Consider the following 25,987-nt stretch of genomic DNA (forward strand, 5'->3'; position numbering starts at 1 on the left):
CTTTAATAAAGGAGGGAAGCAATGCAGCATTATGTTGGGGAAACACCACAAACAGGATTTATAACACAAACCATGAGCAAAAGACCCACCCCCAAGTAAGTTTGGCAGTGTCCTTTTCCCCTCAGGATCTAAGTCCAGCAACCCAACAGTCATCCCACCCACAGTTTCTGTCCTGGGTCAGTGCAGCTCCCAGAGTTCAGAAGTTCCTCTGCGGAGTTTACCTCCCAGCCTGGGTGGAAGTGGGGGGAGGTATGGGGGACATCTTACATGCTCTGTTGCTTGGGTTGACAGCCAATTGCCATGCCTTTCCATGGGGCTCTGCTGCAGTCTTCCCCATCAGCCACTCTGCTATCCACTCCACTTTACTAGCCATGCCTTTCCACTAGACACCCCTCTCCTCTAGCCATCCTTCTAGCCACTCACCAACTTGTATTCAGCACCCCACCCCCATACATACACACACACACTTAACACACTTCTCAGCAATCTCAGTGAGTTTAGCTGGTATCAGGGGAGCCTCAGTGCTAGTGCACCACTTGCCCAAAGTAGGTTTAATGTTAATGATTTCAGCTCTACAGCATGTAACAAGACTCCTAATAGAGTCAAAATTAGCTTTATTATTACACAATGGCATGGCAAGGACACAAACACCTAATCCCAGCCTCCCTCAATTCACTGGGCTTTGTAACCCATGTCCCTTGCCTAGCGAGTGCTACTTAGGTGAGGGCAAGTCCCTCCATCATAAAACGCCAAGTACAGTTCTCCTGTCCTTGATTCACATAACCAGGATAATAACCCTTTATTACTCCTGCCCCAATAACAAAGAGACTGGGGATCCTAAAGCAGCCAAAGTGACCATTTGGGCAAGCAGTCCATTGTGCTAGGCAGGGTGGGTGTGCCCATGCAAACGAGATCAGCCCCTGACGTCCTTTTCCAAAGCTCACCACCACATGTCAGGGGAGAGCTCATCCTGACTCTGCTTACATAAAGATAGCTGTGCTGGTTTATATTGCTTTAAAATGATAGACTGTCTCTCTGGTCATGATTTTCATAAACAGACTCCACAGCTGATATATTGAACATTCCTAAGGGATCTGCTCCCATTCAGAGGAGTTGAGGAGCCAAATCCTTAAGGGAGTTTTGGAAATCTCAGGTCAAGTTACACCTGGATGCCTTTCTAGAGGATGTGTTTTAATCAAAGACAAGGAACTGGGACGAATGTAGGAGCAAGTGGAGGAAATTATTTGGCCTGTGTTACTCAGGAGGTCAGGCTAGATGATCCCAGTGGTCCAGCCTGGCCCTGGAAATGATGAATCTAGGCAACAGAAAATATGTCTCCTGTGGGCTGATCTGGTTGCAGAGGTATGAGACAGGGCTAATCAGCTGTTTACTCCTTCTCCCGGGAGGAGGTGGAAAAGCAGGACTGGGGATTGGCAGAGTCTTGGCTCCATCCCCTACTCAAAGGTCACTGTAGCTGATATTAGGGACAGGGAGTTATTTAGTGCCGGTAATTTCCAGCAGTAAAGGCCTGAGCCAACCCCACTGAAGTCAATGAGAATCCGTCCATAACTGGCCTAGGAGGAATTGGATTACACCCTGGGAAGATGAAGGGAGCAAAGGAAGAGGTGTGACTCAGAACCGTATCTCTGAGGCACAACCAGGAGCGGCAGGTTTGTATACTTTTTGGTGGTGCCCAGAACAGGTCCAAGTTCCGTCCTCCCACACCTGCCTTGTAATCCAATATATATATTGTAAAATAATGTAAAAATGTGAGGGCTCTGGGGTGGGGCTGGGGATGAGGGGTTTGGGGTGTGGGAGGAGGATCAGGGCTCGGGCAGAGGGTCAGAGTGTGGGGGGTGAGGGCTCTGGCTGGGACTGGAAATGAAGTGTTTGGGGTGCTGGAGGGGCTCAGGGCTAGGGCAGAGGGTTGAAGTGCGGGGAGGGCATAAGGGCTCTGGCTGGGGGTGCGGGCTCTGGGGTGGGACAGGGCTGGGGATGAATTTGGGGTGCAGGCAGGCTGCCTAGGGGCTGGGGCCAGAGAGGAGCACTCCCCCCCCAGCACTCTCCCCACTGGCAGCAGTGAGCTCTGGGGGAGGGGGCCCCCCTCACCCCTCCACACACCACACTTGCCTCACACCACTGTCACTGCACGTGCTCCTAGGGCCTCTCTCAGGTCCAGGAAGCCCCCTCGCCTCCCCTGTGGTGGGTGCTGGGCGGGGGGCTGCTATCACATGTGTGCCTCCTCCCCTGCTGCTGCCCCTCACTGTAGCCTCACTGGAGGTGGGGGATGGGGCTGCCCCTTGTCCGGCGTGGTGACTGCGGGCAGCGGGCCCTGTGCTGGTGGAGGTCCCGCCGGAAAAGGGAGGGGTCTGAGGTGGAAGGGCAGGGTAAGGGCAGCCTGCCCTGGCAGTAGTGGGTGGAGGCGCTAGGACCCTGCGGTGACAGTTGATGCTGGGAGCCTGCAGAGCGGAGGCAGCGGTGCTGCAGGGGAGAGGCAGGGACATTCTGGGACACAGGGGAGGCACGGGGTGGCAGGCAGGGCCAGGGGGAAGACTCGACCCCAAACATTGGTGGAGCCAAGACCCCTGGCTCTGAATATTGCTGGAGCCCAGGCACCATGGGCCCATACAACTCACCGCCCCTGGGCACAACGCCTCCTAGGGTTAGCCCTGGGCTAGTGCTGATCCTTTCCGGGTTGTGCCTAAAATAAAAGCCTGACTCATTGTTATCAGAGGCACCACCGGAGGGGTGAGCCACTCCCCCACACGAGCAGGCGGATCAGAATCTGGGCCCAAGTGTCCTGCTGCTTTTATCCCCCTCTGCTTCTGAAGGCGATGAGGGTTTATGCAAAGTCTGTGGGGAGCTTCCTGTTTAAAAAGCCAAACTCTTTTCCCCTCTAGAATAACCACATTGAAACAGCGAGGCTGTCACCTGCTTTTACTGCTCAGAATATCGGTGTTTGGTTTGGCTGCAGAGGATAATAAATATGAGGCATATTTTAATTTATCTTTGCTTAATGGCAACTTATCCAGGTAAATTGGGAACATGGAGAATTCAGAGGATGCTGGGACAATGGGGATAAATCTGGTGTTTCGATATTCATTATATGCCTTCCCTACAGGTGTCCAATCGGAGGTTCAGCTGGTCCAATCTGGGGCAGAAATTAAGAAGCCCGGCGAGTCTGTGAAAATATCCTGTAAAACCTCAGGCTTCACTCTCACCGAATACTATATGAGCTGGATCAGGCAGACTCCTGGGAAAGGACTGGTTTGGCTTGGCGGGATTGACCCTGAAGATGGTGATACTAGCTATGACGACTCTGTGAAAGACAGAGTCACCATCTCGACCGATAACTCCATCAGCACCATGTATCTGCAACTCGGCAGCCTGAGAACGGAAGACACGGCTGTGTATTACTGTGCAAGAGACACAGTGAGAGACAACTAGTTCTAGCCCTGCAAAAACTCTCTGTGTGAGGGCAGCACTACTTCATATACTTCTGACCTATGAAAATCTCTTAGGGTTATTTCTATTCCATCCCCACTAGGGCGCAGTGTAGACTCATCCCGTAGACACAGATACATTTTAGTTGGGTTTATATTAATTCAGGGGCTTGTCCCATAGTTTGATTGTTTTTTAATAATGATTAAGAAATTTAGGATTATGAGCATTGCAAGGGAATACCAACAAGGCAATTATACACGTATTGAACAACTAACAAACAGTAATAAGGACTATGTCTCTGTATTCTATCAATGGCTATGTATAGGAAGAGACAGTTTTGGAGAAGAGAGAAAAAGTGAAAAATCTCAAGTTATTGCAGGAATTAGAGAAGAGAAAGAGAATTTTGTTTAAAGTTACATGGGAAGAATTCAGGTACAACAGAGAGAAAGAGAGGGTGTGTGGGGGGGATAGATAGGTAGAGGGGGTGTATGGGGATAGATAGATAGATAGATAGATAGATAGATAGATAGATGGGGTGCATGGAGATAGATAGATAGATAGATAGATAGATAGATAGATAGATAGATGGGGTGGATGGGGATAGATAGATAGATAGATAGATAGATAGATAGATAGATAGATAGATAGATGGGGTGTACGGGGATAGATAGATAGATAGATAGATAGATAGATAGATAGATAGAGGGGGTGTACGGGGATAGATAGATAGATAGATAGATAGATAGATAGATAGAGGGGGTGTATGGGGATAGATAGATAGATAGATAGATAGATAGATAGATAGATAGATAGATAGAGGAGGTGGATGGGGATAGATAGATAGATAGATAGATAGATAGATAGATAGATAGGGTGGATGGGGATAGATAGATAGATAGATAGATAGATAGATAGATAGATAGATAGATAGATAGATAGATGATGGGGTGGATGGGGATAGATAGATAGATAGATAGATAGATAGATAGATAGATAGATAGATAGATAGAGGGGGTGGATGGGGATAGATAGATAGATAGATAGATAGATACATAGATAGATAGATAGATAGATGGGGTGGATGGGGATAGATAGATAGATAGATAGATAGATAGATAGATAGATAGATAGATAGATAGATAGATAGATGGGGGTGGATGGGGATAGATAGATAGATAGATAGATTTGATTAATTTAATAGAAATTGGGTGTCCAGATCCCCTTTCACAGCTTTGAAAATCTCAGCCGAAGTGAACGTTTACCCTGACGGCAGCGTGCAGCATACTCACACCGCATGGCCAGCTGGCACAGCTGTAAGCAGCAGTGTAGATGGTGAGGCCCAGCTTTGGCAGGCAGAGAAGAAGAAAGTGCCCCACATACCTTCACCCCCAAGGCATACCCTACGTGGGCTCTCCTAGGGTGACTAGACAGCAAGTGTGGCGGGCCAGGCCAGTTTATGTACCTGCTGACGCGGCAGGTTCGGCCGATCGTGGCCCCCACTGGCAGCGGTTCGCCGTCCCTGGCCAATGGGGGCGGTGGGAAGTGGTGCGGGCGAGGGATGTGCTGGCCGCGGCTTCTCGCCGCCCCCATTGGCCCGGGACGGTGAACCGCCGCCAGTGGGGGCCACGATCGGCCGAACCTGCTGCGTCAGCAGGTAAATATACTGGCCCGGCCCGCCAGGGTGCTTACCCTGGCGAGCCACATGCCAAAGGTTGCCAACCCCTGCTATATAAGAAAAAGACCCAAAAATTGGGACTTTCCCTATAAAATCAGGACATCTGGTCACGCTAGGCTCTCCACACACCCAGGCAGTGCCTTCCACCTCTACGCTGCTATTGGTAGCAGTGTCGTGTCCCGCTGCCTCCCCCACCGCCCCGCTGGAGCCTGTCACTGTGGTGTGGCAAATCTAGACACAGCCTGCCTTTTACACTTGCAGGTTGCTACACATGCAGTGCCTGTACCCCACATGCAGTCCTAAGTGTAGACATCACCTCAGAATCTACCACACCTGAGTGCTAAAACAGTGACCCACTAGGTGCCTGGGTTTAGAGCTGATGATAGTCCTTCTTTCAAACCTCAGTGACCTTCCTAGAGGGGTATTACCATGAAAGTGCAACTTCTACCTCCAGGAAGCATAGCTGGAGTGCTGTGCAGTTACCAGAAGATGTACAATGGGCTTATGAGTCTAGCAAGCTGTGAGCAAACCTTGGACTTGAGTCTACCCCCATCCCCCCAATTAAAATCAAATAAGCAAATAAAAATCTTGACTGAGCAATGTCATGGGGGTCACCAGGTAGGTTTCAGTAGCTTTCTCACAGTAACACTGGTGATTTCATTGAAAAATACACCCAAGTTACCAACGTAAAGAGAGTTCCCAAGGTGAAATTCCCCTTGATGTATAGGGCCAGCACAAGGGCTACGAAATTCTTAATCCTTTGACGTAGATGGAGCTGTTCCACTTTGTGTAAATAATCAAATATTCATTGGGACAGAGAGGAAAAGACTGACTCTATAGTCTGATGGTTTTGACACTCACCTGGAATTTGGGATCTCCAGTTTCAAGTCCCTGATCTGAATCAGGATCTTCCATATTGCGGGTAAATACCCTAATCACCAGGCTAATGGCTATTCTGTAAGAACATTAGAAAAACAGAACAGCCATACTCGGTCAGACCAAAGGTCCCTCTAACCAGTATGACACTGGCCAAGGCCAGGTGCCCCAGAGGGAATGAACAGAACAGAGACTCATCAAGTGATCTATCCCCTGCCGCCCACTCCCAGCCTCTGGCAAACAGAGGCTAGGGACACCATCCCTGCCCATCTTGGCTAATAGCCATTGATGGACCTATCCTCCATGAACTTATCTAGTTCTTTTTTGAACTCTGTTATAGTCTTGGCCTTCACAACATCCTCTGGCAAGGAGTTCCACAGGTTGACTGTGTGTTGTGTGAAGAAATACTTCATTATGTTTGTTTTACACCTGCTGCCTATTAATTTCATTGGGTGACCCGTAGTTCTTGTGTTATGAAAAGAGTAAATAACACTTCCTTATTTACTTTCCCCACACCAGTCATGATTTTATAGACCTCAATCATATCCCCCTTTAGTTGTTTCTTTTCCAAGCAGAAAAGTGTGGGCTTGCTTTCAGAAATTCCAGCCTGGACATGCGTTAAGTCTATTTGACTGCAGTCCTGAAGGTCATGGGGTTGAGTCTCGCTTGATCTCATAATGAAAGGCCATGTTTGGTTTACCCATCTGCAAAATGGATACCTGATCCATGTGGTTAGGGCATTCAAAGGCAGGTTGACATGATGCTGGCCCGATCACTCCCCTGTGTACTGTTAGCTATGAAACTGATGTGCCTTAACTGAGTCAGCCCGATGAGCCATTGGCTTGGGAGAACTTCTGATGTCAGAAACCTTCCTGGCAAAGTTTCATCGGAACAAAGGTGTTGTCACAGAATGTTTCGGTTCTGATGAGCTGGCATTCCCCAATGAAAAAAAATGTTTAATTGAAAATTTCCCAACCAACTCTAATGTTTATCCCATTCTAGTAGTTCGTCAACCTACGACGATAACAGATTCAGGTAAGGCAGTAGCAAAAGTTCAGGCTTTTAGCATTGAGGGTTCAACTCCTGCCGATGACTGTGATACACAGGCCTTGTGCTGCCCCGCTGATCTGGAGCGTTCTTTGTCTCACTTAAATCCTCAGCACTGGCTGTGTAGGAGGATGCATTGGTTTGATTAATATTTGCTGGCCTTCTGCAGAGCGAGTGAATCTTATTCTGGTATTTATAACTTGGGTATCTCTTGGTCACCTCAGGTAGGCTGGGATTTTCAAAACAGCCTAAGAGATTTATGCACACTAACCCCTTTGAATTAATGTGCTTAATTCCCTTAGTCTTCTTTGAAAACTCAAGCCCTAGCAACTCGTTTTTTTTCCACCAGAGAAAAGCAGCCAGGCTTCAGGAAACCCCTTTTTTTGCTCACCGCATTTCAGAAGGCCGCCTTCTCCTCCTTCTTTCTTATTGTGTAAATCAAAGGGTTCAGCAGGGCACAAGATGGTATTTAACATTGACATCACCTCGTTGAGACTGAACGAGGAATGCACACTGGGCCTCAGGTACATAAACAGAACAGCCCCATAGAGTATCGAGACTACAGTCAGATGGGAATGCAGATAGAAAATATCTTCTGGAACCCTGTTGCAGAGGGGATGTGGAGGATGGTGGATATTATACAGATGTAGGAAACCACGGTGAACATCAAGGAACTGAGAATAACTGTGATTGCAGCCAAGAATCCCAGCAACTCAATGAGGCAGGTATTAGTGCAAGCTATTTTTAAGACCGGCCCAATGTCACAGTAGAAATAGTTGCTAATATTGGAGTATCATAAGGGCAGCTGGAAGATCAGAAGACTTTGGAATAATATATCCAGGAATCCCCCAAAACAAGCCCCACAGACAGCTGGAGGCAGATCTTGCTGGTCATGACTGTGGCGTATAGCAAGGGTTTGCATATAGCCAAATAGCGGTCGAAGGACATCACAGCCAGGATGAAGAACTTCGTGCTGCCTAGGAAGAAATGGAAGAAAGTCTGAACGAGGCATCAGTACATGTAAATTTTTGTCTCAACTGCTACAAAGGTCTCTCGCATTTTGGGCACCATGGCGGTGGTGTACCAGCTCTCCAGGAATGAGAGGTTGCTGAGGAAAAAGTACATCGGGGTGTGCAGCTTGTGATTGGTCCTCCCGATGATCACAATAAGGCCGGTTCCTACAATGGTCAGGATGTACATGAGTAAAATGACTGAGAAGAACACAATGTGAAAACCATGCCCAATGGGGAAGCCCCAGAGAATTAACTCCTTCACTGTTGTAGTATTTTTCTTGCACATTGTCTCCTTCCTCCTTTGAGTTGTGACTTGCAGGGACAGCAAAAGGCGCAGTCGTTTGGAGGTGGAAGTTCAGTTCAGTGGTAGTTGCAAAGAATCAGGCAGGGTCAGTAGAGGCAAAAATTGGTTTGGCCAAATCTGAACCTGTTCGGAATTAGTGGAGAATTTAAAAAGTTGTCACAAATTCCTGTTTGGATCAAAGGAAGCATTTTGTTAGATGTAAAACATTTTGGGCTAGATTCACAACATCTAAGGAAGCTGTTCCTTGAACAACGTGGTGTCCGGGCTAAATGCAGTCTTGACCCCCTTGCTGAACCCTTTGAGTTACACAATAAGAAAGAAGGAGGTGAAGGCGGCCTTCTGGAATGCAGTGAGTGGGGGCAAAAAATGGGGAGCGGGTTCCCTGAAGCCTGACTGCTTTTCTCTGGTGAAAAATACCTAGTTGCTAGGGCTGGATTTTTCAAAGAAACCTAAGGGAGTAAAACACCTTAATTCAAAGGGGTTAGTGGTCATAAATCTCTTAGGCTGCTTTGGAAACCTTGGCCTAGATAAGGTGACCAGAAGATACCCAAGGTATAAATGCCAGAGTAAGATTCCTTAAGTGTCCTTTAGCTCAGGGGAGAAGCACTCACCTGGGATATAACAGACCCATGTTAAAATCTGCTTTGGAAGAAAGATTTGAACTTAAGTCTTCCCCTTCCTGAGTAACCACAGGACTATGGGGTACTGCCTGATGGGGGTAGGGGTGTTCTTAATATTTCCCGTTGATGCTGTTCAAATTTGTATAACAAATTAAACAGCCACTGGTGCAGGGACTTGAACTTAAGTCTACAACAGCCTAAATACTCACCTAACCACAAAAGGTACAAAGCCAACTTTCTACTGACTCTTTTTGGCCTGATGATTGTACGGTTATAAGAAGGCCCTCACTATCTCCTCCTCCCCTATTTTGAGTGTGATGCCTAAATCCCCTTGTGAATCTGGCATGATTTATTAACATGTTATTATTAGTAATAGTAATAGTACGACTACTACTACTGGGAAACCATTTGGCTTCTGCTACAATATTTTCTCATGAATATATATATGCAATTCCCAAACACCATCTATCTATCTCTCTATGTGCATCTCTCTCTCTCTCTCTCTCTCTCTCTCTCTCTCAAAGCTGATGAATTGTTGACCATATCGCTCTATCTACCATGGCATTAAGGACTAGATTTTGCTATCACTGCAGTCAATGGGGGATAAGTAACAATTTATGCTTGTGAGCCACTCAGATCCTATGGCAGCGGGAGTGATACGAGAATCTAGATTGATAAAACGGGATCTTAGATCTACAGGGTTAATCAAGTATAGTATCTGGGGGTTTACTTCAAAAGAGATTAAATAATACTAATAAATACCTTGGCATTTGTATAGCCTTTGAACACTGTATCATTTTAGATACCAGTAGCCAAACTTCCCCTGACTGAATCATGAGCTGGAATGCTTCTGCCCTCAGCCCTTTGCTGCGGTGGGTACACTCTCACTTCTTTGCACGGGCTCAGAGAGACAAAGCAGCTGCTGTATCCTCAGCTTAACTGCCCTGTTAAATTGTGTTCACTGTTGTTCTATCTGATCAGAGAGGCACAAAGCATCTGGGATGTATCCAGTGACTCGCACCCCGAGTTGAAATTGCAAAGGAAGAGGTGACTAACTTCTTTAGCTTAAGACAACAAGTTAGGAATCGTGTGCTATATTCGCTGGTAACCTTTAGCTACTTTGGGTATGTCTGCTCTGTAAATGAGGGGTCTGATTGTAACACATGTAGGCATACCTCAACTAGCTTCAATCTTGGGTACCAATAGCAGCATGGACCTCAGCGCGGGCTATACAAGTCCACCTGGGACACTGGGTAATTACTCATAGGACACTGCTGCTGGTACCTGAGCTAGACAGATCAAAGCTAGCGTGAATGTGTCGGCTGATGCTGAAATCATACCTCCAATTGCAATGTAGACAGAGTGGTGCTCCAGTGACATGGGGCACTTGTGAATGACCAGACTGTCCCCTACAGCTGCTCTGTATCACCAGAATGGCACAAAATAGCCAGAGACTATCAATGAGTCTATCCCCACAATCTCCAGGAAGAACACAAAGGAATTACTCACATCAGTGATAGAACAGTTACCTTCCAGAATGAGATATCCGGGAGCAGGAGAGACAGCTTTCTCGGGAACTGGGACATGGTGTAGACCTTGCCTCTGGAATTGGTTGGGATGCTCAGAGCCTCCCAAAGATAGAATCTCCACTTCTTCAGTCTGTCAGTAACCCGCCTGAAATCAGACATTTAAGAAGCAAAACAAAGAAAATGACAACCTCTCATAAAATAGGGAAAGGGGAAAGAAGGGACTACAGTGCTCTCTGTGTTCAATTTATGAATATGTATGACTTGTATATATCTTCATAGTGGTTGTGGTGTACCTGCCTGTATAGATGGGTAGATATGTAGCTTGTTAGACGGACTGATGGATAGGTCAGATAGAAAGAGAAAAATAGACAGATGGGAGGATTAAGAGAAAATTCCTTCAAGGAGAAGAAGGTGAAGAACACTGAAACTGCCCATTTGAAATATTAGAGGATGCAGCTTTTTATTTTCAAAGACGTGTGTTTTGCTTGTTATAAAGAAAGCATATTTTAGATCTAACAGTCCTAAAGTACTTTCCATACATTTTAATCTCTGCAAAACATCCCTCTGAACTCAACAATGTTAGCACCCTTTCTCTGCTCACAGTAACCAGTTCAGGATGCTGCCAAGACCCAGGTAAAATATACAGTGACATGGAGGTAATGTGCGATGTGGAATTGAATCCAACTAGTTCCAGCTAGTTATTATATCTCCACAGAGTGTTCTATTTTCTGCCCAATTTCTTTGCTGGAAGTATTTGTTGTTGAGGAAGAAAAGTCATTTTTCATTTGCTCAACATCTTTTCTGTACGGGTTCCTCTGTTAATTCTCAGAGGACAAATGATCTGAAGTTCCATATTTTAGATGCTCGTCGGATATTCACAGTACGTGTCATTAAGTGTTAAGCATGTCACTGAACCTGTTTTCCAACAAGTGTTTATAATAATATCATTGCAGAGGAGGTATATCTCACACTCATTCTAATGACTACTTCAAATCCTTAGATCTTATTATTAAAAAATCTTCTTTCTTTCTTTCTTTCTTTCTTTCTTTCTTTCTTTCTTTCTTTCTTTCTTTCTTTCTTTCTTTCTTTCTTTCTAAACAGAAAATGAATGAGTTGTTTAAAAAACAACAGAAATCAACCAAAAATACCTTTCCAAATAATGAAGTAAAAATTCTATTCCTTGGAGCTCTCATGTAAAAATAAAAATCAAGATAATTTTTGTGTTTCTATATTTATTTCTTTGGATTTATAACTTTTTAAAACTCACTTGACCTGTGTTCTAAGCACCTATTCACATGCATTAAACATGCCACTCTTAAAAAGCCATTCATAGCTTGGCAGTTGTATGTTAGACAAATGTAACATATGCAAACAAAACACTTTATCATCCCTCAAATGCCCCAAGCTCAGCATCTTCTGCACTTCTCTAAAGCTCATCTTTGCATCATGTCCTTAAGATCAATAGACAAGTCCTATATTGAACCAATGGCAATTTCAGTCATAAGAAGAACAGGAGTACTTGTGGCACCTTAGAGACTAACAAATTTATTAGAGCATAAGCTTTCGTGGACTACAGCCCACTTCTTCGGATGCATATAGGATGGAACATTCCATTCTATATGCATCCGAAGAAGTGGGCTGTAGTCCACGAAAGCTTATGCTCTAATAAATTTGTTAGTCTCTAAGGTGCCACAAGTACTCCTGTTCTTCTTTTTGCGGATACAGACTAACACGGCTGCTACTCCGAATTTCAGTCATGTAGCTCCAGATTATTGTTTCCTAGTCAAATGAAAGAATCCAGTGACCTTTGGAGATTGATTTGGGGTTCGATTTTGAAGGTATTTAGGCGCCTAAATTTGTAGATAGGTGCCTATAGGGATTTTCAGAAGTACCTAGGCACCTAAGTCCTATTGGGAATTAGGCACTTTTGAAAATCCAAATAAGGACCGGTGTAGATCTTTAGATGCTTAAGTCTCTTTAAAAGCCTGGCCCTTTGTTTTTACTCAACGCTGTGAAGGAATCTGACCCTTCATCCCTCGAGTCACTGGATCATATCTCCAGCCAGTGTCAATTGGAGTTGATCCAAGTCAGTGGGCCCAGTTCCAGACAATGTAAATTGCCCACAGTTCCACATAAGTCAATGGCGCCGTACGAGTCACACCAGATGATGTACTGATCCAACGGGAACTTTCCAGTGAGATGTAGAATCGTATCTTACCTGCTCTTGATCTTGACTAGGAATGGGCAAGATCCTCAACCTGTGTAAATTGGCACCGCTTCATTTGCTTCACAGAAGCTGCACCAGTTTGCACCAGAGAACATTAGTGGAGGAGTGTATCTGTAGTATAGGCATGCTCTGAGCATTCAGTATAGTGACATCTTAAGGGTGCTGGTAGTTCAAAAGCATCTAAGGGATTTAAGAGCAAAAATCTCCCATTGACCTTCCATGGGACTTGTGCTTCTAAATCCCCTAGGTACTGTTTTAACTCTCCCCTAAATGAATAGTATAGCTTGATATACAAATATGAATAGTTGGTAGCAGTTTTCACATTCATTGCTTGATTTAACCACAACTCATGATTAAGCCTATTTGTATTTTTCCAAAATAATATGGGGGATAATTTCAGTGTCATGAAGAATATTCAACCTTTCAATAAAACAGGCTTCAATTCTCTAAGGTGATTTGTGTGAGAGCAATTCAGACTTCTTAACAATAGAGCAAGACTGGCTCTAAAGCTTTGGACGAAGAGACAGGAATTTATAAAAGCCTGAAATCTACTTACCCTACCAGATTGACAGAATGTTATAGAGATAGAGAGATTCTGGTTCATTTCTTGGGTATGTTTTACAGAACAGTCATTAGAAAGAATCTGAGTGGAGAAAAGATTATAATGTCAAAGAATTTACCTTAGCATTGGGAGACTGATTCATGCTTTTTCACCAATTGTTGGATACTGCTCTTATGTTCCTAGAAAGGAGAAAGAGAACTGAACCTACCATAACAAGGAGAAGTTAGATCAGATACCACAGGTATCACAGCTAGCATAACAATGTAGAAAATTCTCCAACTCTTGGAGGGTATAAAAAAGACTGGATGACTTCGGAATGACATATTGTAACTCAACCACAAGTATTGTGCCCAGAGCAGAATTACCAGGTGAAATTCTATTTTCCATCCCATAGAGATGTTCAGTGGAAAAATAATTGATTAATAGATAGATGTCTACTGGGAATCAATGGTAGTTTGGTGCCCAGGGACTTCTGAAAATCACACTAGATAAATACTTGCTTTTTAGGTGCCTAAATTCTTTTGAAAATTTGGTCTTAAGTTACACAACTACATTGAGTTTCATTGGAATTTGGGCACCTAAAAACCCTTAGCTTATATGAAAAGCTCAGCTTTTCTGCTTACTATCCTGAATCTTGTTAGGAAGGAAAATCGGTTTTAGAGGATTGGTGTGCTAGTCTTGGACTTTGCTCTGCTACTGTCAATGCTGCATTTGTTCTGTGGATAGTTGTACATTGATCTCAAATGTCTGACAGTTCAGCACTCTCATGAAATGCAAAATTATTTTAATTGTTTCCATTAAAATTAGAATTGACTAAATGTTTATTTATGAAAAATACAGATGGAGAAAGGACTATTACACAGAATTGTACGAAACATTAACAGATTGACTCATGCCTTCTCATTATCATTTTGTTGCTTTACTTGTAGTTATCCAGAAGCATTTCACAGGTTGGGGAACAACTTTGCTGTTCTCCAACCAAAGGCTTCTCTCAGAGCAAGCTTCACAGTCTTGTTTCTGAGGCTGTAGATAAAGGGGTTGAGGAAAGGGTACAGTACGGTGTTCAGCAGAGCCACCCCTTTGTTGACATCCAAGGAGAAACTTCCTGAAGGCCTGGCATACAAAACAATGCAGCTTCCATAGACGACAGCCAAAGCTGTGAGATGGGACCCACAGGTAGCAAAAGCTTTCTGTTTGCCTGTGACTGTTGGGATTCGCAGAATAGAGAAGAAGATGCTCACATATGACAACATTATCAAGCATAATGAACTCAGCACTACAGTTGTGCTCAAAATGGAGTCTGCTCTCCTAATCCCACTGGTGTCAGTGCAGGACAGTAGGAAAAGGGGTGTGTTGTCACAAAAGAAATGGTTGATCACATTTGGCCCACAGAATCTCAGCTTCGAAATCAGGACCATCCGTACACTTATAACTGTGAAACTTCCCACCCATGAAACAAGGACTAGCTGAATGCAGAGTCTCTGATTCATGATGGTGGCATGTTGCAAAGGGCGGCAGATGGCAACATAGTGATCAAAGGACATGACCATTAAAAGGGTGAACTCCGTAGCCCCAAGAGTGAAATAGAAGAAGGTCTGGGCCATGCAGCCATTCAATGAAATGGTTTTGCTGACTGAGAGAAAGGTCAGCATCATTTTAGGGCTTGTGACCGAGGTGAACCAGATTTCCAAGAAGGACAAATTGGCAATGAAAAAGTACATGGGAGAGTGGAGTCGATGATCCACCCACACTATGAAAATGATGACCACGTTGCCCATCACTGTGATCAGGTAGGTGAGGAGAAGAATCAGGAACAGAAAAATCTTCAGTTTCTCACCAAGGCTGGAAAATCCCAGTAGGATGAACTCAGACACAGCCGTTTCATTTCTTTCCTCCATGTCCAACTTCTTTAGAAAGAGTAAATATGAAAATAAGTGAATGGCATTTTCGTGTATTCATAGATTTTTAAAGCCGGATGGAACCCTTGTGATCTTTTAGCCCCACTTTGTACATAATATATGACATATGATTTTACCTAATAACTCCTCCATTAATCCTGTAATTTGTTGTCATAAGAACAACCATACTGGGTCCAACCAATTGTCCATCTAGCCCAATATCCTGTCTTCTGACAGTGGCTAAAGCCAGGTGCTTCATAGGTAATGAACAAAACAGGGCACTTATTGGGTGATCCATACCCTGTCATTCACTCCCAACATCTGGCCATCAGAGACTCAGACACACAGAGCATGGGATTGCGTCCCTGACCATCTTGGTTAATAGCCCTTGATCGACCTATCCTCCAGGAATTTATCTAAACCTTTTTTGAACCCAGTTATACTTTTGGCCTTCACAACATCCCCTGGGAATGAGTTCCACAGAATGACTGTGTGTTGTGTGAGGAAATACTTCCTTTTTTTGTTTTAAACTGGATGCCTATTAATTTCATCAGGTGACCCCTGGTTCTGGCGTTCCACGGAGAGGTAAATAACACTTCCCTATTCACTGTCTCCACACCAGTCATGACTTTCTAGACCTCTCTCATATCCCCCCACAGTCATCTCTTTTCCAAGATGAAGAGTTTCAGTCTTTTTAATCTCTCCTCATATGGGACCTGTTCCATACCCCTAATTATTTTTGTTACCCTTCTCTGTACCTTTTCCATTTCTAATACATAATATGCCCACTCCTAGAGCACTATGGGCAGTTCTGGTCGCCCCATCGCAGAAAAGATCTATTTATATCATCGCATTATGTTATTTGCAATCTTATTATCTATCCTTTTGGTAATGGGAATCATTCCCAACATTCTGTTCGCTTTTTTGACTACTTCTGCACATTGAGTGGATGTTTTCAGAGAACTATCCACAATGACTCCAAGATCTCTTTCTTGAGTGATAACTAATTTAGACCCTATTATTTTGCATGTGAAGTTGTGATTATGTTTTCTCATATACATTACTTTGCATTTCTCAACACTGAATTTCATCGGCGATTTTGTTTCCCAATCACCCGGTTATGTCGGATCCTTTTGTAATTCTGCTTTCGACTTAACTATCTTATATAATCTTGACTCGTTTGTGAACTTTGCCATCTTTGTGCAGCGGCAATCAAAAAAGCTAACAGTGAAAAGAAGATCATGGCATCCAGGCGTCCAAGCTGCTGTGTCACTGAGCACCCAGAAGCATGTGTTCTTTTTGGTCATTGTTTTGCAACATAATTCCATTATAGATTCCTCCGCTGGAAGGGACCACTGAGTTCATCTAGTCTCATCGCCTGTATAACTCCTGCCATTGAACTTCCTCAAAATAATTCCTTTTAACGAGATCCTATCTTTCAGGAAAAATCCCGTCTTGATTTAAATATTGCCAGTGATGGAAAATCCACCACTACACTTGGTGAGTTGTTCAAATGGTTAATTCCCCTCACTGTTAAAAAAGGTGCACCTTAGTTCCTATTTGAATTTTTTCTAGCTTTCACTTTCAGTCATTTGGTCTTGTTCTACATTTTTTCTGCTAGACTAAAATATTTGCTCCCCACGTAGGTACTTATTGACTGTGAGCAAGTTACCTTTTAAAGTTCTCTTTGTTAAGATAATTATATTGAACTCCTTCAGTCTATCACATTCAGTAATGTTTTCCAAAGCTTTAATCGTTTCGTGGTTCAGAACTGGATACAGGATTCCAGCAGCAGTTGCACCAGCACCAAATGGAAAGGAAGAACACACCCCTTCTCCTTCTCAATATTCCTGTTTTCACACCCCAGGATTGCATTAGACTTTTTTGGCCACATCACTGAACTGGGAGCTCATGTTCGGCTAATTATTTACTGTGACTCCTGAGTCTTTTTCAGAGTGAAGTTTGCTTACGACATCCAATAACAATATCTCATGCAATGCAATTTCAAGTGAACATAGTCCCTTCTCCACACTCATGAGTGACCTGTAGCAGTGTTTTTCAGGCTTTTAATGTTGGTGAATCATTAATCAAAGTAAAAATGTTCACAATCCCATTACATTTACTATAAAGAGTAAAACTGCTATCAATGTTAACAGTGATAACCCTACCAAATACAAGTATTACATTCGATCTCAGAAACTTTGAAGGTTTTTACCACCCCAAGTTTGTTCTGGAAATTTGATTTGTCAGGATTGTAATAAAAAATTCAGTGCCTCTCCCCCCCCCCACATTGCTTTAATGCCAAAGCTCCCAGAAACAACACCCATCTGTTTAGAAACACAGATCTAATGTGCTCTCGGCCATCATATAAATCATAGGAGTTTATCTAGTAATTTCTCCATTAAGCCCACAACTTGTGGATGAAGTAGGGGATATCTTTTAGAAAGACCTCCAAACTCAACACAAAGACTACAAGTAACAGAATATCCACTATATCTCTAGGTAAATTGTCTCAATAGTTAATGACTCTCACCCTTCAAAATGTGCTCCTTACTTCTTGTTTGAATTTGTTTTTCTTCAGCTTCAAACCATTGGATACTTTTTTCTGTTAGGCTAAAGAGTCCTCAACTGTCAGAAATCTCTTCCCCATGTAGGCATCTCTAAATCATGATCAAGTCATCTCTGAACCTTCTCTACAATAATATAAATAGATTGAACTTCACTACTGTATTCTATAGCTCCACCTTGCTAATTCCTTCCCTTATTCCCCTTTTCTACAGCAGTGACAAGGCAAAAGCAGTAGCTAAAGATCACTGAGACACCCCTTCTAGTGATAGACTCAAGGAGCTCAGTCTCTCTAGTTTAAAAAGGAGAAGTTGAAGGGGTGATTCGGTTACAGCCAAAGGTACAGGGGGAGCAAATGGACTCTTCTCTTTAGCAGAGACAGGTATTACAAGCTCCTTGGCCAGAAGTTGAAGCTAGAAGAATTTGGGACTGGAAATAAAAGTATAATTTTTTAAAAGTGAGGATAATTAACAATTGGAATTACTTACCAAGGGCTGTGGTGGAGTCTCCATCACTGACCGTTTTTATATCAAGATTGGATATTTTTTTTCCTAAAAGATCTGCTCTAGGAATTTTTTTCTGGGAAGTTCCAGGGCCGGTGTTAGAGAGGAGGCCAGCCCAGATGATCACAAGGGTCCCTTCTGGCCATCTGATCTATGAATTTATGAGTCATGGAACATCAAAGCATAGCTATAGACACCATAATTTTGTATCTTCATCTTCTCAGACCTGCTGAACATTGGATGCTATCATTTAGAAATGAAACAGAAACCGCATCGCTTTCTCTGACGTTCTCTCTCCATTGCTTTCTCAGCATCTTTCCTGCTGAGTTCATCTGGTGAAAAAAACTTTGCTTTCACACACTCTGTAAATAAGGTTTTGAAAATGCTATGATTTCCTTTGAGACCTGGCAACACCAATGGGAAATTACAAGAGGCAAGAAATCTCCTAGGACAATCTGAGATGAATGATCAAATTGAACACAGAAATGGTCATCTTTAAGGCTAAGCTTTTTCAAAAGACTAAGGGAGTTAGATGCAGTACTCCCATGATCTTTCCATGGGATTTAGGTGCTCAAATCCCTTAGGAAACATTGAAATCCTATCATAAACTGTTAGGGCAGAACTCAGTGATTAATTCAGCTTTTTTGCACTTCTCAGATTTTAATGGTTTTTCATGATTTTTCCATCAAAGTTTGGAATTATGCTGTGAAAGGTAACAGACAAATGTTACTCTTAAATAGTCACAAAATTCTTTACCTCTTTTGTAAACACCTCTATTGATTTATGTTCTAAGATAGATAGATTGTAAATGGAATGGCAAACCAGTGAGTATTTGTGAGCATAGCTCTGTGTTTAACAACTTCATATGTGGCTGGCAATTAAAAAAAATAAATGTTGATTTAGGTTGGACCAAAAAATAATTTAAATAAATCGGTGAATTAAAAAGTAAAAAATAACCCAAAATTTATTTTGGGTCAAATGACAAAACTGAAATAAAAGGTTTCAGTCTTGGGCATATTCAAATATTTTCTATGGGTTTTTTTAATGTAAAGGAAACTTTGAGACAAAAATGTTGCTTGCACTGAAAAACTTAAACACAACTCTTGGAAAATGTTGCAATGAAATATTTTGATTTTATTTTTAAATGTGGCTGACCCAGTTCAGTGAAACTAACATGAATTTGTAAAATTTTAGTGTTGCTGAATCAGAATTTTAGACCAAAGAGTGTTTCAGCCAAAAAGGTTCACCCACTTCAATTTATGAGCATCTGTATGTATTACACCAGGCTTGTGTGTGAATTTCTTGATACTGAGATGGGCCAAAATGAAATTCCTTTTACCAAATCAAATGGGCAGTTTAGAATATTCTTCTAATAGGAAACTGCTAACAGTGTAATCTTAGAGGTCAAGATCAAGGAAGAAAAAGAGAGTAAACTTCCATCCAGAGACAGGCAACACCAGTCAAGACAACTGATTTTATTGTCATAATAATTATTTGAGTTTCATGTGGGGTTGGAGTTTCACTATGAGGCATGCTTACCTGAACATTCATTACGCACACAGAATTATAAGCTAGGAAGATTCTACAGCTTTTCTCTGAGAATAGAAATCTCAGGTATGTCTATTAGGCCCCATCTACACTATTGCTAACACTTTCCAAGCCACTATAGAGATCTGGATGCCTGATTCTGCAATGTCCGACTTGGAGAAGGGCAGCCATAGAAACCATCTTTAAAAAGGGGAAGAAATGGGAGCAAGGAATTATACATCAGGCAGCCCAACTTCAGAACCTGGAAAGCTACTGGAAATAAATGATTAAACAACTGATGCGTAAGTACCTAGGTAATAACACAGTTATAAGGCATGGCCAGAATGGATTTGTCAAGAACAAATCAGGCCAAACCAACCTAATTTCCATCCTTGAGTAGGTTACTGGCCTAATGAAGGGGGACATTATTATATTAGATTTTAATAATGCTTTTGTCATAGTCCCACATTACATTCTCAGAAGAAAACTACAGAAATGTGATTTAGATGAAATTACTATCAGGTGGGTACTCAACTGGTTGGAAAACCATACGGAAGAATAGTTATCAATCACAGATTCATAGGGTGATAATGGCCCGCAAGGGTCATCCAGTCTACCCCCTGCCAAGATACAGGATTTGTTGTGTTTAAACCATCTAATGGTTCACTGTGAAATGGGGAGGTCCTATCTAGGTGTCAGTCCTCTGTCTGGTACTAGTCATTATTTTAATTAATAACTTTGATCACAGAGTGCTTATCGAATTTGCAGATGATGCCAAGCTGTGAGGGGTTCCGAGCACTTTGGAGGACAGGATGAGAATTCAAAATGACTTTGGCAGAGGATTGATCTGAAATCAACAAGATGAAATTCAAGAAAGACAATTACAAGGTTCTACACTTAGAAAAGAAAAACTGAATGCACACCTACAAAATGAGAAATATAAAATGCTAGGTACTGCTGAAAATAGTCTGGGGATTATAGCAGCTCGCAAATTCAGTATGAGTCAACAATGCAAGGCAGCTGAGAAAAAGGTTAATATCGTTCTAAGGTATAACAATAGGAGTCTTGTAGGTAAAACCGAGCAGCTAATTGCCCTCACTCTACTCACCACTGGTGAGGTCACAGCTGGAGGATTGTGTATGTGATACCCGAGTCCTGTTGAAAGTGGTGTGACTCGAAGGAAGCTCACCCTGCTACTATCTGTGATGTGTTTGCTCTGTGGATAACGGCACATTGATCTCAATTGTCTGACAGTTTAGCACTCTGAAGAAAGATTTAATTATTCTAATTATTTCCATGAAAAATACAAAGCTCTGACCATTTATTCATAAAACAACAGATGGAGAAAGGATCATTACACATAATTGGGCTAAACATTAGCAGATTGACTCATGCCCATTCATTATCTTTTGGTTGCTTTGCTTCTGTCTATCCAGAAACACATTATAGATTTGGGAACAACTTTGTTGTGCTCCAACTGAAGGTTTCTCTCAGGGCAAGTTTCACAGTCTTGTTTCTGAGGCTGTAGATAAAGGGGTTGAGGAAAGGGTACAGTACGGTGTTCAGCAGAGCCACCCCTTTGTTGACATCTGAGGAGGCACTTCCTGAAGGCCTGGCATACAAAACAATGCAGCTTCCATAGGCAATTGCCAAAGCTGTGAGATGGGAACCACAGGTTGAAAATGATTTCTGTCTGCCTGTGGCTGTTGGGATTCGCAGAATAGAGAAGAAGATGCTTCCATAAGACAACATGGTTAAACATAATGAACTCAGGACTATAGTTGAGATCAGAATGGAATCCACCCTTCTAACCCCACTGGTGTCAGTGCAAGAGAGTTGGAAAAGGGGAGAATTGTCACAGAAGAAATGGTTGATCACATTCGGCCCACAGAATCTCAGCTTCGAAATCAGGACCATCCGTAAACTTATAACTGTGAAACTTCCCACCCATGAAGCAAGAACTAGTTGCACACAGAGTCTCTGCTTCATGATGCTGGCGTATTGCAAAGGGCGGCAGATGGCAACATAGCGATCAAAGGACATGACCACTAGGAGGCAGAACTCTGTACCACCCAAGGCAAAATAGAAGAATGACTGGGCCATACAGCCATAGAATGAAATGTTTTGGTTGATTGAGACGAAGTTCAGTATCATTTTAGGGCTTGTGACAGAGGTGAACCAAGTTTCCAAGAAGGACAAATTGGCGATGAAAAAGTACATGGGAGAGTGGAGTCGGCAATCCACCCACACTATGAAAATGATGACCACATTGCCCGTTATTGTGATCAGGTAGGTGAGGAGAAGAACCAGGAAGAGGAAAGTCTTTAGTTTCTCACCAAGGCTGGAGAATCCCAGTAGGATGAACTCAGACACAGCCGTTTCATTTCTTTCCTTCATGTCCGACATCAGCCTTGGCTGTAGAAAGAGTAACAGTGAAAATAAAAGGCATTTTCACAGAGTCATTGATATTAAAGCCAGATGGAATCTTGTCATCGTCTAATCTATGTCCATATCGTATGACGTAGTGTTTTACCTGGTATCTCCTCCGTTAATCTCCTAACTTGTTGCCGTGACCTGCTTCTCCCTGGGAACACCCTTATTCAACATCAGTATCCCAAGTTTGGTACTACAGCCCTTTTACACCTCTAAACTTCCTCTACTGAAGCTTTCAGGTAAATAAAAGGTGCAGTTTTTTTTCATAATTCTATTTCAACGGTCCTGCAGGTTGTTTTAAAACCCACCAACAAACTGTGCCCGAGCTCTGTGTTTGAAAAACCAGTAATCTTGTATTTAACATGACCAAACATCAATATAGACAAAGAATTCAGTCACCTTCTAGTTTCACGCTGCTAGTGAAGTCGGATTTTATCAGAGTCTGGCAGCGATTCCCTTCCTGATCAGAGTCCAGGTCCCTGAATGACCTCTTTGATCCAGTTCCTCCTGTCCTCTGGAGACAACCGATGACCCGTTAAATAAATGAAAAAAAGAATAAGCCATCCAGGAGTCCAAGCCCCTGTGAGTCTGGGCATTCAGCAGCATAGATTCTTTTTGGACTTTTTTTTTTACAACATACTCCATCATAGATTCCAGGGCCCGAAGGAACCTCTCTAATCATCTAGTCTGACAACATATATAACTCCAGCTGTTGAACATCCCAAAATAGAGCCTATCTCTTAGAAAAACACCTAATCTTCATTTAAAAACTACCAGTGTTGGAGAATTGTAAATTGTTCAGCTGCTTAATTCCCCCTCACTATTCAAAAATGTGCACCTTTTTTGCAGTCAGAATATTTCTAGCTTTGACTTCCAGTCATTTGACCTTGTTATAGCTTTTTCTGCAATGCTGAAATATTTGTTCTTCATGTAGGTACTTACAGACTGTGATCAAGTTACTTCTTTCTTAAGCTGAGTTTATTGTACTCCTTGAATATAACACTCTAAGGAATGTTTTCCAAATCTTTAATCATTCTTGTGACTCATCTCTCAACCTCCCCATTTGATTAACATCCTTCTTCAACTGTGCACTCCAAAACTAGACACAAGTATTCCACAGCGGTTGCGTCAGTGATAAATACAAAGGAAAAACAACCTCTCTTCTCCTTCTCAGGACTCCCCTGTGTTTATACCCGAAGACGGCATTCAGCTGTTTGGCCACAGGACCGAACTTGGAGCTCATGTTCAACTGATTATTCACCATGACCTCTCAGTTGTCTCAGTCAATTCTGTAATACATCTCACACAATGCAATTTCAAGTTAACATAGTCCAAGCTCCACACTTATGCTTGACCTGAAGCAATATTTGTCAACCTTTCAAAGTGGGCGAACCCTTAATCAAATAAAAAATATTCACAACCCCATTATATTTACTATAACGAGTAAAATAGTTATCAATGATAACAATAAGCCTATTTAATACAACTACTACATTTGAGCACAGAAACTTTGAAGCTTTTGATGGCCCCAAATATATTCTGGAAATTTTTTTTCTTTGCGTCAGAATTATAATAAAAAGGTCAATCCCTCACGTATCACCCAATTGCTTTTCATGTGACCACCCTCAGAGCAAACGACCAATTAGTTGCCAAAAAAGATCTAATTTGCTCTCAGCATCACAAACCATTAAATTGTATCTAGTAATTTCTCAATTAAGCCTACAACTTGTGGTTGAAGTAGAGAATATCTTTTAGAAAGGTATTCAAACTCAATTTAAAGTCTTCATGTGATGGAATATCCACCAAATCTCTAGGTAAATTGTCCCAATAGTTAATAAATCTGACCCTTAAAAATGTGCACCATTCTTCTTGTTTGAATTTGTCTATCCTCAGCTTCAAATCACTGGATACTTTTTTTGATAGGTTAAAGAGTCTTCTACTATCACAAATGTTTTCCCTCCATAGGCACTTGTATGCTATGATAAAGTCATGTATGTCACTTTTCTTAAATAATCTAAATAGATTGAGCTTCGCTACTATATTCTATTGCTCCAGCACTACATTTACCTTCCTGAATTTTTCATTTGTACACCTTTTCTACAGCAGTGACATAACTAATGTGGTAGCTAAAGATCCACTTGAACAAGCCCTATGGGCTGAAGAAGTTCAATCTATTTAGCTTAACCAAGAGATGTTTACGGGGTGACTTGGTTAGAGTCAACATACCCATTTGGGACGCAAGTGGGCTCTTCCATGTAGCAGAGAAACGCATAATGTGATCCATTGGATGGAAGTTGGAACAAGACAAATTCACTCTGGAAATAAGATGTGCATGTTTAAGAGGGTGGATAATTAACAATTGGAACAACTTATCGAGAGTTATGGTGGAGTCTCTGGGAATTTTTAGTGGTAATTTCTATGGCCTGTGTTAAAAAGGAGACCAGCCTGGATGATGACAATGATCCCTGCTAGCCTTCTAATCTATGAATTTATGAGCCATGGAACAGCATAGGGATAGCCATACCATAGTTTCATATCTTTACCTTTCCAGACTGGCTGAGCAATGGATGCTGTCATTCAGAAAAGAAACAGAAAACATCTTTCTCTGAAAATCTCAGTCTCTCTGTCTCTGTTGCTCTCTCAGAATCTCTCCTTCTCTGTGCAGCTGGAGAAAATCCTTGCCTTCACCCACTCTATAAATAAGTTTTGAAAGTGTGATGATTTCATCTGAGGACTGACAACACCAATAGAAAATTACCAGAAGCAAGAAATCTCCTAGGACAACCTGAGATGGATGATCAAATTGAACACAAAAATGGTCATCTTTAAGGCTAAGATTTTTAAGATGACTAAGGCAGTTAGATGCAGAGCTCATATAATCTTTCAATGGGAGTTAGGTGCTCAAATCCCTTATGAATAATTGATAATCCCACTATAAATTGTCAAGGGAGAACTGGGTGATTAGTTCAACTTTTTTGAATTTTCCAACTTTTCATGATTATTTCCATCAGAGATTGGAATCGTGCTGTGAAAGGAAACTAAAATATATTACTCTTAAACATGCATGAAGTTCTTTATCCCTTTTAAAAACCCTTCTATTGACCATGTTCTAAAATAAACAGATTGTAGGTGGAATGGGAAAGTAGTGTTTATTTGGGAGTGTAATTGTGTGAATAATGTTTTTTGCAGTTAGCTGGTAACTGAAAAAAAATAAAAATAATTTTTGGTTCAGAAATTAATGGGAAAAAAAGTTTGGTGAATGCAAATGATAAAAACCCCCACACATTTCTTTTGGGTCAAATGACAAAATTGAAATGCATAGCTTTTAATATGGAGCCCGTAAAATGTTTTCTATTTTTCAAATCAAGGCAGTGGAATTTTGAAACACAAAGGTGGCTTTGCACTGAAAAACAGAGACATTTCCTGTGGGAAATGCTGCAATGAGACATTTGATTTTTTTTAAACACATGGCTAATACCCTTCAGTGAAACCAACATGAATTTGCAAAACCTGTATGTGTTGCTAAATGTGCATTTGAGCCCAAAAATAGTTTCAGCCACAAAAGGTCACCCACTTCTACTTCTGAGCACCTGCATGTGTGTTGTGCCATTTTTCAACGAGAATCACTTGATATTGAGATGGGACAGAATGACATTCCCTTTAGCAAATCCTATGGGAAGTTAGAATACTGTTCCAATAGCAGACTGCTAACAGTATTCTTTTAGAGGCCAAGAACAGAGAACAGATTTTTATCCAAAGATACA

General features: G+C 42.1%; 2 protein-coding genes and 1 pseudogene across 2 annotated transcripts; all 3 read right to left on the bottom strand.

The window, feature by feature from the left end:
• Positions 1-7,439: 7,439 nt before the first annotated feature.
• Positions 7,440-8,341, bottom strand: LOC117885474 (annotated as a pseudogene).
• Positions 8,342-14,241: 5,900 nt separating this feature from the next.
• Positions 14,242-15,195, bottom strand: LOC117885475 (olfactory receptor 6M1-like). The gene has a single exon (XM_034786777.1). The coding sequence runs from the start codon at positions 15,193-15,195 to the stop codon at positions 14,242-14,244; it is 954 nt and encodes a 317-aa protein (XP_034642668.1).
• Positions 15,196-21,233: 6,038 nt separating this feature from the next.
• Positions 21,234-22,187, bottom strand: LOC117885476 (olfactory receptor 49-like). The gene has a single exon (XM_034786778.1). It carries the CDS (start codon positions 22,185-22,187, stop codon positions 21,234-21,236), a length of 954 nt encoding a protein of 317 aa, XP_034642669.1.
• Between the last annotated feature and the right edge of the window lie 3,800 nt (positions 22,188-25,987).

The sequence above is a fragment of the Trachemys scripta genome, chromosome 12, assembly GCF_013100865.1.
Source record: "Trachemys scripta elegans isolate TJP31775 chromosome 12, CAS_Tse_1.0, whole genome shotgun sequence".
Taxonomy (NCBI): Eukaryota; Metazoa; Chordata; order Testudines; family Emydidae; genus Trachemys; species Trachemys scripta.